The sequence below is a fragment of the Podarcis pityusensis genome (assembly GCF_964106645.2).
Source record: "Podarcis pityusensis genome assembly, chromosome: 10".
NCBI classification, from domain to species: domain Eukaryota; kingdom Metazoa; phylum Chordata; class Lepidosauria; order Squamata; family Lacertidae; genus Podarcis; species Podarcis pityusensis.
In genome coordinates, this window is record NC_138035.1 from 73,386,248 (window position 1) to 73,401,588 (window position 15,341).

A 15,341-nucleotide genomic window follows, 5' to 3' on the forward strand; every position below is an offset into this window, starting at 1 on the left:
ATAAAAAAAATTAAAAATCGACGTCCCCGCGTGACGTTCTCGGTGGGCGGGCGGAACTCTCGCGAGATCAGGTGCCGCAGACGCAGCCATGTTGCGGCCGCCTGGGCCGGGGGGCCTCCCTTGCTGCGTCGCCGTGGCGCTCTGCCTCGGGCTCGCCTCCGCCTCCAGCCCCGCGAGGGGCGCAGAAGCTCCGTGCGAAGGTGAGGGGCTGGGGGGGGAGGCTGCGGGGTCACGACCCACGAAATAGGGGCGGGGAGGGACCTCAGAGGAGCGCATGGCAGTCCCGCATGCGCACGTGTGCACGCACATACACGTGAATCTGTACATCCGCCTGTGCTTGGCTCTCCGGAGCTTAAAGGCAAGACCTTCCGCACACGCCGGTACGTGGAAAGAGAGAGGGAGAAGAGACCCGGAATACAGGACGAAACACAGGACGCGGCATTTCGCATTGGAATATGGGACAGACCCACTTTATACGCCACACATAGAGGAAAACACGCAGCACACAACCACGCATCCGCTTGGTCTGAGGTTTAAATGGCTCCCAGTCAGCCGCCAGTGTGCTGTGTTATGGTACGTGCTTTTGTGTTGTAAAGCCACCCTGTGATCCCCAAGTGAAGGGCAGTTTATTAAATTAAATAAATAAATAATAAAATTAAATAAAGACGCCTGTTTGTGTTTGTTGCAGTTCTTCTAAATGGTGCAAAATTGGAACGTTTGCTTGTTTTGCTAAGCTTGCAGCTGTGGCACAATACTAATTCCCTGCTGTCAATGTTGCTGTTGATGGGACCCCCTCACACAGTGCGATTTACATTTGGGCTGGACCATTTTCCCCCTTTTTTGCTGCTTTTTAAATGATAGCTTTTAAGTAGATCTGCATGTCAAAATACAAGATTTGTGTTTTTTTTTAATAATATTTATTGAGATTTCAAAAAAACAAAAAATACAAAAACTGCACAAAAAACAAAAAAATAGAAAATACAAAAACTTACACACAATAAGAAAAAGATACAAAAGTGAAAAATAAAAATATGAGAAAGTGAAAAATACAGAAGAAAAACAATAGTAAAGAAAAAAAACATTAGACCTCCTCCTCCTCCCTTCCTTTGTATTCTAGTTATTAATTATCCCAGCAAATCCTTTCCATCTTTCTATTATAAAATAAACCTTAAAATTTAAAATTTAGATCTTAACTTTACCAACTTCTTATATTCATAATGTTCTTTCATAATTCTTTGATAGTTATTAATTATCCCAGCAAATCCTTTCCATCTTTCTATTATAAAATAAACCTTAAAATTTAAAATTTAGATCTTAACTTTACCAGCTTCTTATATTCATAATGTTCTTTCATAATTCTTTATACATCTTTACTAAGGCCAGGTAATTTCTTCCAACATTTTTCTGTCATTCATTTTTCTATCATTCTAACATTCATCAACTTTATAAAACATTCTATTAGTTAAAAAAAAGACAAAAAAAGAGAAAAAAGCATATAAACAAGTCCAATCTTAATCCAACGTCCCTTCCTCCTGGTTTCGGGATTTGTCAGTCCTTATTCCTCAATCTAACCTGGTGACCTTATGTCCGAGGCCCTCAAGTCACTTCCATGGCCCTTCCGCAGCTTTTCTTCATATTTGTGGCTGTAGTCACTTGCTCGTAGTAGCTCCAACTTAATAGTGTTTTTAACCCTTCTCATCAATTCAGATCCTTTTCCCTGTTCATCGCTGCATTCCATGTAGTATTTAAGAACATACTTCAAGGGCCCTCCGAAGTTGTGGGCCCCCACAATTCCAAACATGTCGCAGCCTGTTACTGTATTTAAAAAGTCCAGATATCCCAGCATAGGGGGGTCAATCCAGCCCCCCATTTCCAAACCACACCAAACTTTCCCTTCCCATATCTGATTTTTTCCAAGTTCCATTATCAAATCCGAAGGATCAAGCTCCTGTTGAGACTGTTCTGTCAAGCCACACTCCTGATTTAATGCCACAAACCCCTGTTCTGTCAAAACACACTCCTGGTTTGAGTCCTGGATAGACTCCACATATATTCCCACAGTTTGATCAACGCCTTCCACTGCCAGTCTGAGATTTCCAGTCGACTTGGCCATCTGGTTCACCTTATCATGTAGTTCTTCCAGAAGAATATTTGTTTTATTGAGCAGGCAAACCAGTCAAAATACAAGATTTGGACAAACTCAGCCCTCCAGCTGTTTTGGGACTACAACTCCCATCATCCCTGACCACTGGTCCTGTAAGCTGATGCCTGATGGGCATTGTAGTCCCAAAACAGCTGGAGGGCCAAGTTTCGCCATCACTGGGTTACAAGTTGATGCTCAGTGCAGAAGTCCCATTTTATTTTATAAAACGTTTATACCACTTGATTGTAAACCTCAGAGGTTTACAAATAGTATATGTGTACGTATATGGGAGGGGATATATGGATTTGTTTTCATTCATGTTTTCATTATGTATTTAGAGTTTTTATTTTGTATTTTTATGCTGTGAATAGCCCTGAGATCTTTGCATGGAAGGCAGAATACAAATTTAATAATAGCAACACACCCTCACTGAGAACTCAGTTATATGTAAGGAACTATGTTTTGAATGGTTTGAGCCTTCAGAATTGGGTCTTGGTTCAAAATAAGGGTTTTGTGAAACAGGTGATGAAACACCAGCTCCTTATTCGTATTGGCAACCTAAGGGCAGGGGATTAAAAGCACCCCTTTAGCAAGTGTGTTTTCAGAATCAGCGTACATCCACTCAGGAGGGATTGGAGTATCAGAGAAATTCATGACATGCTCTAGAGCCCAGTGTGATGGTCCTCAGGATCTGAACCCATGATCGGCAGTGAAGCAAAAGCACCACAGCATAACCTAAGTGAGCACACTTTCCCTGGGCCTTTAACAATGTCCAAATCTGCTGGATGGGTGCACGGTGCTGCATTAATCAGGGTCCTTATCAATTGCGGGGGGGATAGCTGTTTCTGCTGTTCTGGAATTGGACCCAGGAAGGGGCTCACTGGTTCACACAGAAGGACTGATTCTTTCCCATTAAAGAACCAGAGAAAGCCAACTACATGATCAAGAGCTGTTGCCTGTGGCCATCCACGCTATTTGGTATGATAAAGCATAGATCACAACTTTCTCACTGCTAGTGCATATAAAGCTACCCTATAGGTAGCAAACTTGTCTGCACGGGCCAGCAACCACTTAGTTTTCAAATCATCTATCGACCTTTTATGAAATTCTGAAACAAATAAAAGAACCTACCTCTAGAGGAACTGGACAGAAGAATAAGTACTGGATATTTCCAACTGCGTTTTTGTAGTTTCTTCTACAATATGGGAAGTGAACTTCATTTACTGCTGATTTTGATCATTTTTAAATGTTTCTAAATTTTTTTTACTGTCTTTATTGATATCTTTAATATTTATTGTAAACTGGAGGTTTCATTTCAATCAAGTGATAGGTTAATTGTGTCGAATAAATAAACAAAGATGAATTAAATGTTCTCTTTGGCAGTAGCGAGAAAGATTTTTTTAATTTTTCATATAAGAGAGAAGATCACCTGTGTGTAAGAGGATCAGTGTGCCTATCCAAGCCCTCTTCCGACAGTGATGTCCATCTATAAGCAAGAGAACCACATTGTTTTTATTTGCCTGTATAGAGGAGGTGACTTGAAAGGCTTTTGGGGGCAGAAAACCAGCCTATGAATATAAGTCAATAAAGATTGCTTGTGGGCTTTCTTCACACTGAGTGTAATGTTCGCTGACTCCTTTAGGTCCTATGCCTCTTGACAACTTTCTGGCATTTTCCAGTAGCCATGATGGGTCAATGTAGGGGCCAGATCCCACCCAAGAGTCACCAACTGCCCCCCCAACTTAATGCCAGCCCTGAACAGTAACAGCAGGGCTGTCCTACAACAGGGCCAGGGAACCCCAGGCGCCAAAGGGAAGATTGTTGTACTGGCAACACAAACCCTCCAGCATTCCTCAGGTGAAAGAAAATAGGGACATTTCTCCCCTCCCACCCCCACCCCCAATTTCTCTCTCGCCCTCTGCAAAGCATGTCCTGTCAGAAGAAGGGTGAGCGCCCAGTGGTGGAGCTGGGTGCTCTGGCACCCGGAGGGGCACACATACCGTGCACCCGGGGGCAGGTGATCCGCCCACGGGGGTGGGGACAAACCACCCACGGGACCTATCTTGGCACGGCAATCCTCCCCGGAGCGGATCTCAGTACGGCTGTGCGATCCCCCCTGGGGGCTGCCCCCTTGCGACTCCCAAGCCTACAGCAAGCGAGGGGAAGGGGGAGAGCCGCTTTGCCGCTCGCTGGGCTTGGGGGAGTCGTGGGCGGGGGGCGCGTGCCAAATGTCACCCCCCTTCAGGATGACACCCGGGGTGCCCCGCGCCCCCTTCCTACGCCCCTGTGAGTGCCAACACCACTACGGGGTACAGTACACATACCCTCCACTGTCCTGAGAAAACCCCTTAGTCCCGATTTTATTTTATTCTTCAGAAGATTTACAAAGAGAAAAACACCTAAGAAATAAATTTATAAAGGGGCAGGATTAGACGTGGACACACAAAGCATTTTTTGTTTAAAGCAAAACTCCCTGCACTCTGCTCTTCTGCCCCTTTCTTCCCTCCCAGGGCAACCCTGCCCTCGGCCTGCCTCTCAGAGCCAGCATGCCCGGCTGGGCTCCTCTCCTGACTCCAGCAGCCGCTATGAGTTGCCCAAGGGAGGAAACTGGCAGCACTGGCCATGGAGAGGCCATGGGATGCTGGCTTGCAGTCGCCACTGCTGCCACCCAGTCGCTCAGGACTAGCACCCGCTCATCCACTGGCAGCGGCAGCACTGGTGGGAGAAATGGGGACATTTCAGGATCAAATCAGAAGCTGGGATGGAAAACGGACACTTGGAGGGTATGGCAGCAACTGTTTCACGCTTGTTCAATGCACACACGGTTGTGCACACACATCGCTGCAACCTGGAAGTGGCTTACACACACTCTGCCTGCTTGCATGGGGGCCAGGAATGCACACACAAACCCATGCAAATTGTGTGTGCCTGGATTTCTTAGTGTGTGACCTCTTGCTTGCCTTGATGAAGAGATCTGTGAGGGGTGGGGGATGAAACCTCAGACTTTTGTGTGGTTGCAACATCGCCTACTGAAGAAAGATTATTATTTAAATTTATGTTAAAAAAAGGCCTGGGATAGTTCAGCTGGCAGAGCCTGAGCCTCTTAATCTCAGAGTTGTGGGTTTGAGGTCTATGGTATTGCAGGGGGAAGGACTAGTTGACCCTCAAGGTCCCTTCCAACTATGATTCTGTGATTCACAACAGAGGCAAAGGCCTGGCCGGGGTGAGGGGATTGGGGAGAAGCCCCAGTCCCGCCCCTACCCCAATTTTCCGTTTCCCCCCAATTATTTCCCAAAAATATGGGGAAATGTGCCCCCCCCAGTTTCCCCCCTCTCCACCCCTCCAGGCCTTCTCATCTTTAGCCGTGCCCAGCACTTCTGTCTGACTCCTGGAATGCCCCCTGCTGCTGTCCTCAAGGGAAAGGCAAGGGTCTTTCCCTGGGACACAGTGATGCGTAGGGTGCCTAAGTGGAGTCACTGGAAGGCAATAATAAGCATCTTTGCATGGGGCCATTTCCAGATCAGATGTGCATGCGCTGAAAGAATGGCAAGCCATTCTGTGTGAAGTTAGCCATTTTAAAATTTATTTTCAACTTTGTTTATTGTCTATCTCTTTGACCAAAGCACTCTGGGTGTGTCTGTTATTTTATATTTTACCTTTTTCTTATACAGTGTGTCAAGATTTTTTGAAAAGATTTTATAGTTCTTTAAAAGAAAAGCACTCTGATTTCTCCGTGGCTTCTATTGAGAATGAATTAGTCAGGAGCTGCAGGAACACAAAAGGAAAAGAAAACCGCTTGGTATGACTTTGTACTCTTTTCCCCCTTAGGAATGTTTCCAGTGCTTAGGCTGTGTACACACTTTACCGTAAAAGCACATTCATAGCCTGGGAGTTTGCAGTCAAACATAACTTATGCATGAGTGCCAGTTAATGCATGAAGGGTAAGACTGCACAGAGCTAGATTCCTAGACTCCGCCAGGTCACACACACCCCTTTGCCAATGAGGGTGGAAATGGAGCTTTCTCTCCCTGTTCCCCCTCTCTCAGTGCCATGTAACCAACCAAGGAAGACATGCCAGGGCAAGCTCCAAGCTATCTTTCTGTATTTTCTACTCATGAGTATTCTGCCTGTGCTCTTCTTGCTGCTATTTGGATAAATATGTGAATCTGACCTTTGGAGTGTTTTGTAAGTAAAGCATTTCAAGCTTAAGAGTGTGTGCTCTGTTCATTGCAGGAGGGATAGAGAGAGGGGAGTGCTTTGCAAGAGGACTAAAAGGGATATATAAAAGGTTTTGGCAGCCTACATACCTATACTTCACTGTCCTGCTTGACTTTGTGAGCTTAAACTAGAGGCTTTCTCTTGCTAGAGAGTTAGTTTAGTCCCACGCTTTGAATCCAGGCACCTGGCTGATTCCTTTGTGATTCACCCCACACAAGTGGGTCACAGGGATTCTATTTTCACACACACAAAGCACATTCTTTTCCTCAAAGAAACTGTAGTTCTCCCCTCACAGAGCTATAGTTCCCAGCAACAAGCTACAGTGCCCAGAATCCTTTGAGGAGCAAAAATGTGCTTTAAAGGTAGAGTGCATGCATGGGAGAGGAGGAAGAGGGATATCTCTGACTAACAGATTAGTCAGCCGCTTTTCCCCAGGGAAGCAGGACCTTTAGTGATGAATCAGAGCAAACCGCAATTAGGCTTCCCAAAGATTTGCTCCAGTTGTTCCAGATAGTGCTAAAGAGCAGGTTTTCCAGAGGAAAGCAGCAGAGCAAAGGCAGAACCACTTGGACCTGTGCTTTCTAGGCATGAGGCAAGCGGAAATATGAGTGAGCCCTAACTCTGCACTGGTACTGACAAAATTTCTATTCTTGTAGTGCTACTACATCGGAGCCACAAGTGATGCAGCAACCAAGATAATTGGTGAAGTCAGCCGCCCAATGAGTGCTCACATACCTGTGCCAAAGATCTGTGAGAAGCTGAAGAAAATCGACATTCAAATCTGTGAGCTCAAATACGGTATGATGAAATCCCTGTGCAAAACAGAGGAGGGCATAGCAAAATAGGCATATTGGAGACAAAGGAGCCCAGGTTCAGACATGGCACTAAACCAAACCCCGGCTTAGCTCTGGGCATCTGCAGGAAGGAGAGAAGCAGCTGGGATTTGTGCTGCATGGACTCACTCATTCGCACTTGGCCATGCTCTGCAAACGGAGCGTGGAAATTAGAACCTAGACTCTGTGATTGGCAGCAATGAGAGGCTCTTTCTATTGTTATTTTCAACATGGGAAATTATGTTTTTTCAAGACTGTGGTAGGCTGAAGAGAGGGCAGCCAGGTTGCAATCCAAGGCACACTTACCTGGTAGCAGGGCCTTTTTTTAACCACAATGCGCTGGAATGGCGTTTCAGCACCTCTCAGCTGGGCCCTGGAAGTGGGGGGAGAGACCTGGCCAGCCTCAGCAAAGCCCCGTTGCACCTCTGGCTCACAAGGACATCCTGTACGGGCTCCAGAGTGGATCCCCTTGTGACTTGGATGTTCAGTGGAGCTTTGCTGAGGTTCTTCAGCCTCCCAGCTAACAGCTGACGCACAGGAAAGCCCCACCTCAGCTGAGCCAGAGGGGGGAGCTCATTAAGGTGCTCAGCTGAGCCGTGGAAGCTCCCCAGGCCTCAGCTGAGCAGCCTCAACAAGCCGCAGGCTTGCAAGGAGACCCCCTTTCCAGCCCAAAGAGATCCTCTTTGGGCTCTGGGGTGGTCTTTGAAGGAGGTCCATTCCGGCACCTTTGCATCTAGACGAAAAGCACTGCCTGGGAGCATATGTCAGGAAATACAGTGGAACTTACTTTTGTATAAACATGCACAAAGTTGCTTGGGCTTTTGGTTCAGGCTCTCCTAGCCACTATGCAGATTTCAGGTTGTACCCAGGGCTGCTAGAGCAAAGAAGCAAGTTATAGCTTATCCCTCGCATTTTTGAAAATATAATTCCTATCAGTTAGAATGAGGACTAACAAAAGAAAGTGCTTCTTTACACAACATCCATCATTGTCCTGGCCGGCACATTCGCAGAAGAGCAGCCAATGAACTGACAAGACTCCAGGTGTTGGGATGAAATCAGGCCAGTTCTTTCTGGCTGCAGAATGCAGGTCAGCATGGCAATAGCGCCAGGATCGGTTTGCCATCAACTCACCCACTGCTGGTGGAATGGGATCTGCTGGGTTTGGACCAACCATGCCACAGTGCTGAACCCTGTTGTGGTGCAAGCCAAGCTGGCAAGGTCTGACTGGGCAGCCGGGTGAGAATTCCCACCAGGCAGAGACCCAACCTGAGCTTGGGGCATGCCCAGGCAAATTCGCCCCTCAGGCCCCTTACGGATACCCGGCTTCACTCCGTTGATCCTGCCCAATGCCATTCCCACCCCTATACATACAACGTTATTCCCCCTAACAAAAAACAACAAAAAAGGGTCATGTGTTTTACTGAGGGAATGGTGGAAAAACTCACATCCAAGCCTATTGGGTTGAGAGAAAAAATTCCTTTCCAGCCCTGTCAACCTGGATCCAAACTACAAGAAAGAAGATTCCACCTAAACATTAGGAAGAACTTCCTGACAGTAAGAGCTGTTTGACAGTGGAATTTGCTGCCAAGGAGTGTGGTGGAGTCTCCTTCTTTGGAGGTCTTTAAGCAGAGGCTTGACAACCATATGTCAGGAGTGCTCTGATGGTGTTTCCTGCTTGGCAGGGGGTTGGACTCGATGGCCCTTGTGGTCTCTTCCAACTCTAGGATTCTATGATTCTATGAACCAGCAACCCAGATAGCTCAGTAAAGGCTCTAAGCTGAGCAGGGGCACCAGCTCCTGGGGACCGAGTCCTCCCCCCTAATATTTTTTGGGTAGCAGTGTCCCCCCCTAATGTCCAAAAGCAGCTCCACTGGCCAACTCCTCCTCCTCCTGCCGCAGAGGGGTGGCAGCACCAGGAGGAGGAGGACCATTGAAACCATACGGCCAACAACTTTGGCTTCACTCCTCCAGACATCCTGAAGTCATGCATGTGACGTTGGCCCCCACAATTGCCCTCACAAGCTAGTGCCTCTGAACCTGAGGGTTAAGCTTGTGGAGCAAAATGGCCCTAAACTCTGGAGGGGGGAGTCTTACATAGGCCTGACTCCCCTCAACCTCCCATGGGGGCCCAAAGACCCAAGCGAGAATCTGTCCCGTTGACCCCTGCAGAAATAAGATGTGGACGGGACTCGCCTCATTTTCTGGGCAAAACTGCCCCGCCTGGATTGGGCCCAGAAGGGAAAACATGGAATTCACTGCTGCAAGATGCAGTGGTGATCTGTACCTTGGATGGTGTTTAGAAAGGAGTGGAGGAAGTAATAGATCTGTCGAAAGATATTAGGTTTGATAACCAAATGTTCATGGGGGGTATACCAAGTGCGAGGGATTCCAGCCCACCTTCCTTCCTTGTGAGATTCCATGGGCATCTGTCTGCCTGCTGGAGGCCTCCTGTAGCATGAACAAGCTAGTTGGAAAAGCAATATTCTCCTCGAACATACATAGGATCATGAACTCCTTGTCTATAATACTGCAAATAAAATGAATAGAGCTTGTGATTCAGGTTGTTTGTTTTTACAGAAATGGAACTGGATTTAACAGCAGTAGATCTCTCTAAGATGAAAGTGGCTGAGCTGAGGAAGATCCTGGACAGCTGGGGAGAAGTGTGCAGAGCATGCATTGAAAAAACGGACTTTGTGGATCTGATTAGAGCACTTGCACCAAAACATACAGCTGCATCTTCCAGAGCTGACCTCTGATGGAATGCCTGATCTTACTTCATGCAGTTACATCTCTAAGCATAAACCCTGAAATATTAATAGTTACAAGGAATTTGTTATAAATAAATGTTAATAGAAGTTCCTGGGCCTTGAAATACTTTTGTGGTAAAGTATAAAGAGAACTTGATTAGATGAGAAAAATAAGGCACAAAAGAGCTGTGATCCTACACACACTTACCTGGGAGTTGCTCTTGGCATCTGTCTGTCTGTGTAGGGTTTACTCCATAGCATTTTCTTCCCCTAAAAATGTCCTCCGTGGACTTCAGTAGGACTTACATCTGAGGATTCATAGAATAATAGAATATTAGAATTGTAGAAGTGGAAGGGACACCAAGGGTCATCTAATCCAACCCCCTACAATGCAGAAATCGTGGCTAAAGCATCCATGACAGATGGCCACCTAACCTCTGTTTAAAAATCTCCAAGGAAGGAGAGTCCACCACCACCACCCTAGGTGGTGTCGAACAGCTCTTACTGTGAGAAAGTTTTTCCAAATGTTTAGTCAGAATCTCCTTTCTTGTAACTTGAAGCCATTGCCTCGAGTCCTACCCTCCAGAGCAGGAGAAAACAAGTATACTTCCTCCTCCATGTGACAGCCATTCAGATATTTGAAGGTTGCTATCATAGCTCCTCTCAGTCTCCTCTTTTCCAGGCTAAACATACTCAGCTCCTTCAAGCGACCCTTGATCATCTTGGTTGCCCTCCTCTGCATGTGTTCCAGCATGTCAACATCCTTCTTAAACGGGTGCCCAGAATTGGACACAGTATTCCAGGTGTGGTCTGACCAAGGCAGAATAGAGTGGTATTATTACTTCCCTTGAGCTGGACAGTCCCTCTCTGCGTCTCCGTTCCTTTTTGGCCACCGTCAAACGAGGGCGATGGTGACTGGACTATTGATCCTAAGCTAATTAGCTGCCCAGCCCAGCTTGACATCCCCCACCAAGTGCCCCCCCGGACCCACCTCTCTCAACCGACTCTCAACTGCCTCCCCCCAACATTCAGACTCCCTTTTCAAGGCTCCTCCAATCTTCTCCACCAGAATTCCACTCCCCCCCCCCCGCTTAACGTTCACTTTGGAATTTGAATAGAATTACCTTAGTTACAATATTACACACAATATTGTTATAGATTGAGGGAGGATCCCACCAAACCCTAGAAATTAATAGATGGTAGGATTTGGAATTATTTGGGTTTTGAAGGGAGAAATACAAGCTGCAGAGGAATTCCTGGGCTAGCCTATGCCGAAGGACCTGCCCAAGCGAGGGCCATTAGGAAACAATTCAAGGACAAGGAGAGTTGAACTGGAAATGCCAGAGAACTGCTTCTCCCTTGCCCTGCGGTGTGAACAGAGACGGGATTTGAAAGGGCCAGGATAACTGGGTGTGAGGTGGCAGGAAAAGAGAGGTTTTGAGCAAGGGGTGCTGGGAAGAAGAAGAAGAAGAAGAAGAAGAAGAAGAAGAAGAAGAAGAAGGAAGAGAGTCTGGAACCCAACTTGGGAAGGCTGGCTGCCCTGCTGTGGGGGGCAAGTCCCTCTTGAAAGATTCTGCTGTAAGATCTGGACTCCTCCCCATGCAGACTGAAGGTGTAAACAGGTGAATAAACCATATTTCTTAAAGGTACGGCAGCCTCTGCCAAGTCTCAACCCTCCAGAGGTGAGAGCCTGGAACACCATGGGGGTTTGCCACTGCTCAGCAGAGAGAGGGGAAGCACCCAACTTTTGGAACAATATTTTATACACCCTGGTCCCTGAAAGCATCCTGTTAGAAGCACTTGAGCTTCCCATTCCTGGTTCCTAGGAAATCAGGGAAAGCAAGCTGCAGGTTCCTCATCCCTGTTCTAAAAAGCAGGTGTCTTCCCCTAAACGATCCGGGGAATTGTAGTTTGTTAGAGGTTCTTGGAATTGTAGATTTGTGAGAGGGAAGCACTTTAAATCATAGGATGATAGAACTGTAGTGTTGGGAGGGACCCTGAGGGTCATCTAGTCCAACCCCCTGCAATGCAGGAATCTCAGCTAAAGCATCCATGGCTGATGGCCATCCAACCTCTGTGGAAAAACCTCCAAGGAAGGAGAGTCTACTGCCTCCTGAGGATTCCTTCCCACTGTCAAGCAGCTCTTCCTGTCAGAACTTTTTTCCTGAAGTTGAGCCAGAATCTCCTTTCTTGTAGCTTGAAGCCATGGCTTCAGGTCCTGAGGGCCTCTGGAGAAGGAGAAAACAAGCTTCCTCCCTCCTCCCTGTGACGGCCCTTGAACTATTGACAGGGCTGCATGGTGTGGCTCTCATATCCATGTCCTGAGAGAGAGAAAGCAAAACATTTCTCCCTCTCCTTTCTCCACTCCACGCAGAATTGCAAGGGGTCAGTGCATTTGGCTGGTAAGAAGAAGGTCGGAGTTTGGAGCCCAGCCAGGGCTGACTGTGGGCAGGATCCTGGCATTCCTGGGGGGTTGGACTAGATGACCCTTGGCATCCCTTCCAACTCTACCATGCTATGATTCTATCAAGCAGCTAAAGGAACGGGCGGGGGAGCAAGATGCAGAACAAGGGGAGGCAACCACACTCCCCAACAGCCCCCTTTGGCCTGACCCACGGTGCCTCATCCCAGCATACTTTGACCTCCCTGGTTTTAGTTTTCTTCATTCAGCTGCCTGACAACCCAGCAGCCTGGCCCCTGTTTGTCATCTGATGTCACAAAGAGCCACTTTGCAAGCAAGCCTTATATTACCCTACAAGAGGGATGCCTGTCAGATGATGGTGAGATGCTTGCCAAGATACTTGCCCATCACTGATCATGAATAGGAACTGTGAAGATAGGAGGAGCATGAAGCCCTGAGTAGAAATGTGTTGTTATTATTATTATTATTATTATTATTATTATTATTATTATTACTATTACTATTAGTATCACCCATCACTGGTGCATGAGGCTTGGCTCCCTGGCTTCACTTGTTGACAGCTGTAGATAGCTTGCCGGGTCCCTGCCTCCCAGCAATGCAGCTCTGGGGACTTAGCCCCTTTTCATGCTGCAGGGGCCCCATATGGATCGTGTGTACACAGCTTTGGTTTTAAGGGAAAGGCGTCTGGCGGGCTTCATCTTGCACGGGTCAGGAGTGCAGTGAGATTTATTTTGTATTATCTGTTTGCACCATCACTGCATGTGAGCCTTCAGAGGTTCTTGCCCCAAGGGGCTTACAATCTTTAATTTGACACAGGGAGGTTGAGGTCCGGGGTGTATCCTAAGTCCTCCTGTGAGACATCAGCCAGGGTTTGTCAGTTTAGACTTTGGGATTCCCAGACATTTCCCATCTGTAACCTCTTCCTCTCTTTTTGCAATAGGGTAATGAAGGTGATTCTATTAGAATTCCCAAGTGAATGTCCAGCAGGGAGGGAGGGGGAAGAGAGAGAGTGGAATTCTGGTGGAGACGGAAGGTTGGAGGAGGCCTGGAAAGGAAGAGTGAATGTTGGGGGGAGGCAGTTGAGAGTCAGTTGAGAGTGATGGGTCCTAGAAGGGGGGGACCTGAAGCTGGGCTGGGCAGTTCTTCAGGATCAGTAGTCCAGTCATAGGATCAAGTGTGCCCATCAGTGACCATGAGAAGGAACTCTGAAGGTAGGAGGAGCTCCGAGGTCTAGAGGAGATGAGTGGCATAGAAATACTGTTGTTGTTGTTGTTGTTGTTGTTATGACGCTGGAAGATGAGCCCCTCAGGTTGGAAGGCGTCCAACATGCTACTGAGGAAGAGCGGAGGACAAGGACAAGTAGATTCAGAGCTGATGAAGCGGCTGGGCCAAAGCCGAAAGGACGCTCAGTTGCGGATATGCCTGGAAGCGAAAGGAAAGTCCAATGCTGTAAAGAAAAATATTGCATAGGAACCTGGAATGTAAGATCCATGTACAGTGGTAAGCTCGATGTGGTAAAAAATGAGATGGCAAGAATAAATATTGACAACAGTGAACTAAAATGGATGGAAATAGGTGAATTCAGTTTGGATGATCATCATATCTACTACTGTGGGCAAGACTCCCATAGAAGAAATGAAGTGGCCCTCATAGTCAACAAAAGAGTGGCAAAAGCTGTACTGGGATGCAATCTCAAAAATGATAGAATGATCTCAATACGAATCCAAGGCAGACCTTTTAATATCACAGTAATCCAAGTTTATGCACCAACTACTGGTGCTGAAGAAACTGAAATTGACCAGTTCTATGAAGACTTACAACATCTTCTAGAAATGACACCAAAGAAGGATGTTCTTCTCATTATAGGGGATTGGAATGCTATAGTAGGGAATCAAGAGATAAAAGGAACAACTGGCAAGTTTGGCCATGGAGATCAAAACGAAGCAGGGCAAAGGCTAATAGAGTTCTGTCAAGAGAACAAGCTGGTCATCACAAACACGCTTTTCTAACAACACAAGAGACGACTCTACACATGGACATCACCAGATGGGCAGCATCAAAATCAGATTGATTATATTCTCTGCAGCCAAAGATGGAGAAGCTCTATACAGTCTGCAAAAACAAGACCTGGAGCTGACTGTGGCTCAGATCATCAGCTTCTTATAGCAAAATTCAAGCTTAAACTGAAGAAAGTAGGAAAAACTACTGGGCCGATAAGATACAATCTAAATCAAATCCCTTATGAATACACAGTGGAAGTGAGGAACAGGTTTAAGGATTTAGATTGGTGGACAGAGTGCCTGAAGAACTATGGATGGAGGCTCACAACATTATACAGGAGGCAGCAACAAAAACCATCCCAATGAAAAGGAAATGCAAGAAAGCAAAATGGTTGTCCAACAAGGCCTTACAAATAGCGGGGGAGAGAAGGCAAGCAAAATGCGAGGGAGATAGTGAAAGATACAGGAAATTGAATGCAGATTTCCAAAAAATAGCAAGGAGACACAAGAAGGCCTTAGAATCATAGAATCATAGAATCATAGAGTTGGAAGAGACCACAAGGGCCATCGAGTCCAACCCCCTGCCAAGCAGGAAACACCATCAGAGCACTCCTGACATATGGTTGTCAAGCCTCTGCTTAAAGACCTCCAAAGAAGGAGACTCCACCACACTCCTTGGCAGCAAATTCCACTGTTGAACAGCTCTTACTGTCAGGAAGTTCTTCCTAATGTTTAGGTGGAATCTTCTTTCTTGTAGTTTGGATCCATTGCTCCGTGTCCGCTTCTCTGGAGCAGCAGAAAACAACCTTTCTCCCTCCTCTATGTGACATCCTTTTATATATTTGAACATGGCTATCATATCACCCCTTAACCTCCTCTTCTCCAGGCTAAACATGCCCAGCTCCCTTAGCCGTTCCTCATAAGGCATCGTTTCCAGGCCTTTGACCATTTTGGTTGCCCTCCTCTGGACACGTTCCA

General features: G+C 46.7%; 1 protein-coding gene and 1 long non-coding RNA gene across 4 annotated transcripts; one reads left to right on the plus strand and one right to left on the minus strand.

Annotated features, from left to right (window-relative positions):
* The first annotated feature begins 51 nt into the window (after window positions 1-51).
* On the plus strand, window positions 52-10,052 carry CDNF (cerebral dopamine neurotrophic factor). 2 transcript variants are annotated; one of them, XM_081023873.1, is made up of 4 exons: window positions 52-200; window positions 5,815-5,942; window positions 7,018-7,159; window positions 9,772-10,052. In XM_081023873.1, exons 1-4 carry the CDS (start codon window positions 89-91, stop codon window positions 9,948-9,950), a joined length of 561 nt encoding a protein of 186 aa, XP_080879999.1. In that variant the 5' UTR covers window positions 52-88; the 3' UTR covers window positions 9,951-10,052. The 2 variants fall into 2 exon arrangements, with proteins under 2 accessions (XP_080879999.1, XP_080880000.1); XM_081023874.1 differs by lacking the exon at window positions 52-200 and adding an exon at window positions 2,992-3,121.
* Window positions 7,018-10,918, minus strand: LOC308486738. 2 transcript variants are annotated; one of them, XR_013991251.1, is made up of 4 exons: window positions 10,150-10,918; window positions 8,939-9,518; window positions 7,982-8,689; window positions 7,018-7,173 (listed from the first exon to the last, which is right to left on the minus strand). It is a non-coding gene; the product is annotated as an uncharacterized lncRNA (long non-coding RNA). The 2 variants fall into 2 exon arrangements; XR_013991250.1 differs by lacking the exons at window positions 7,982-8,689; window positions 8,939-9,518.
* Between the last annotated feature and the right edge of the window lie 4,423 nt (window positions 10,919-15,341).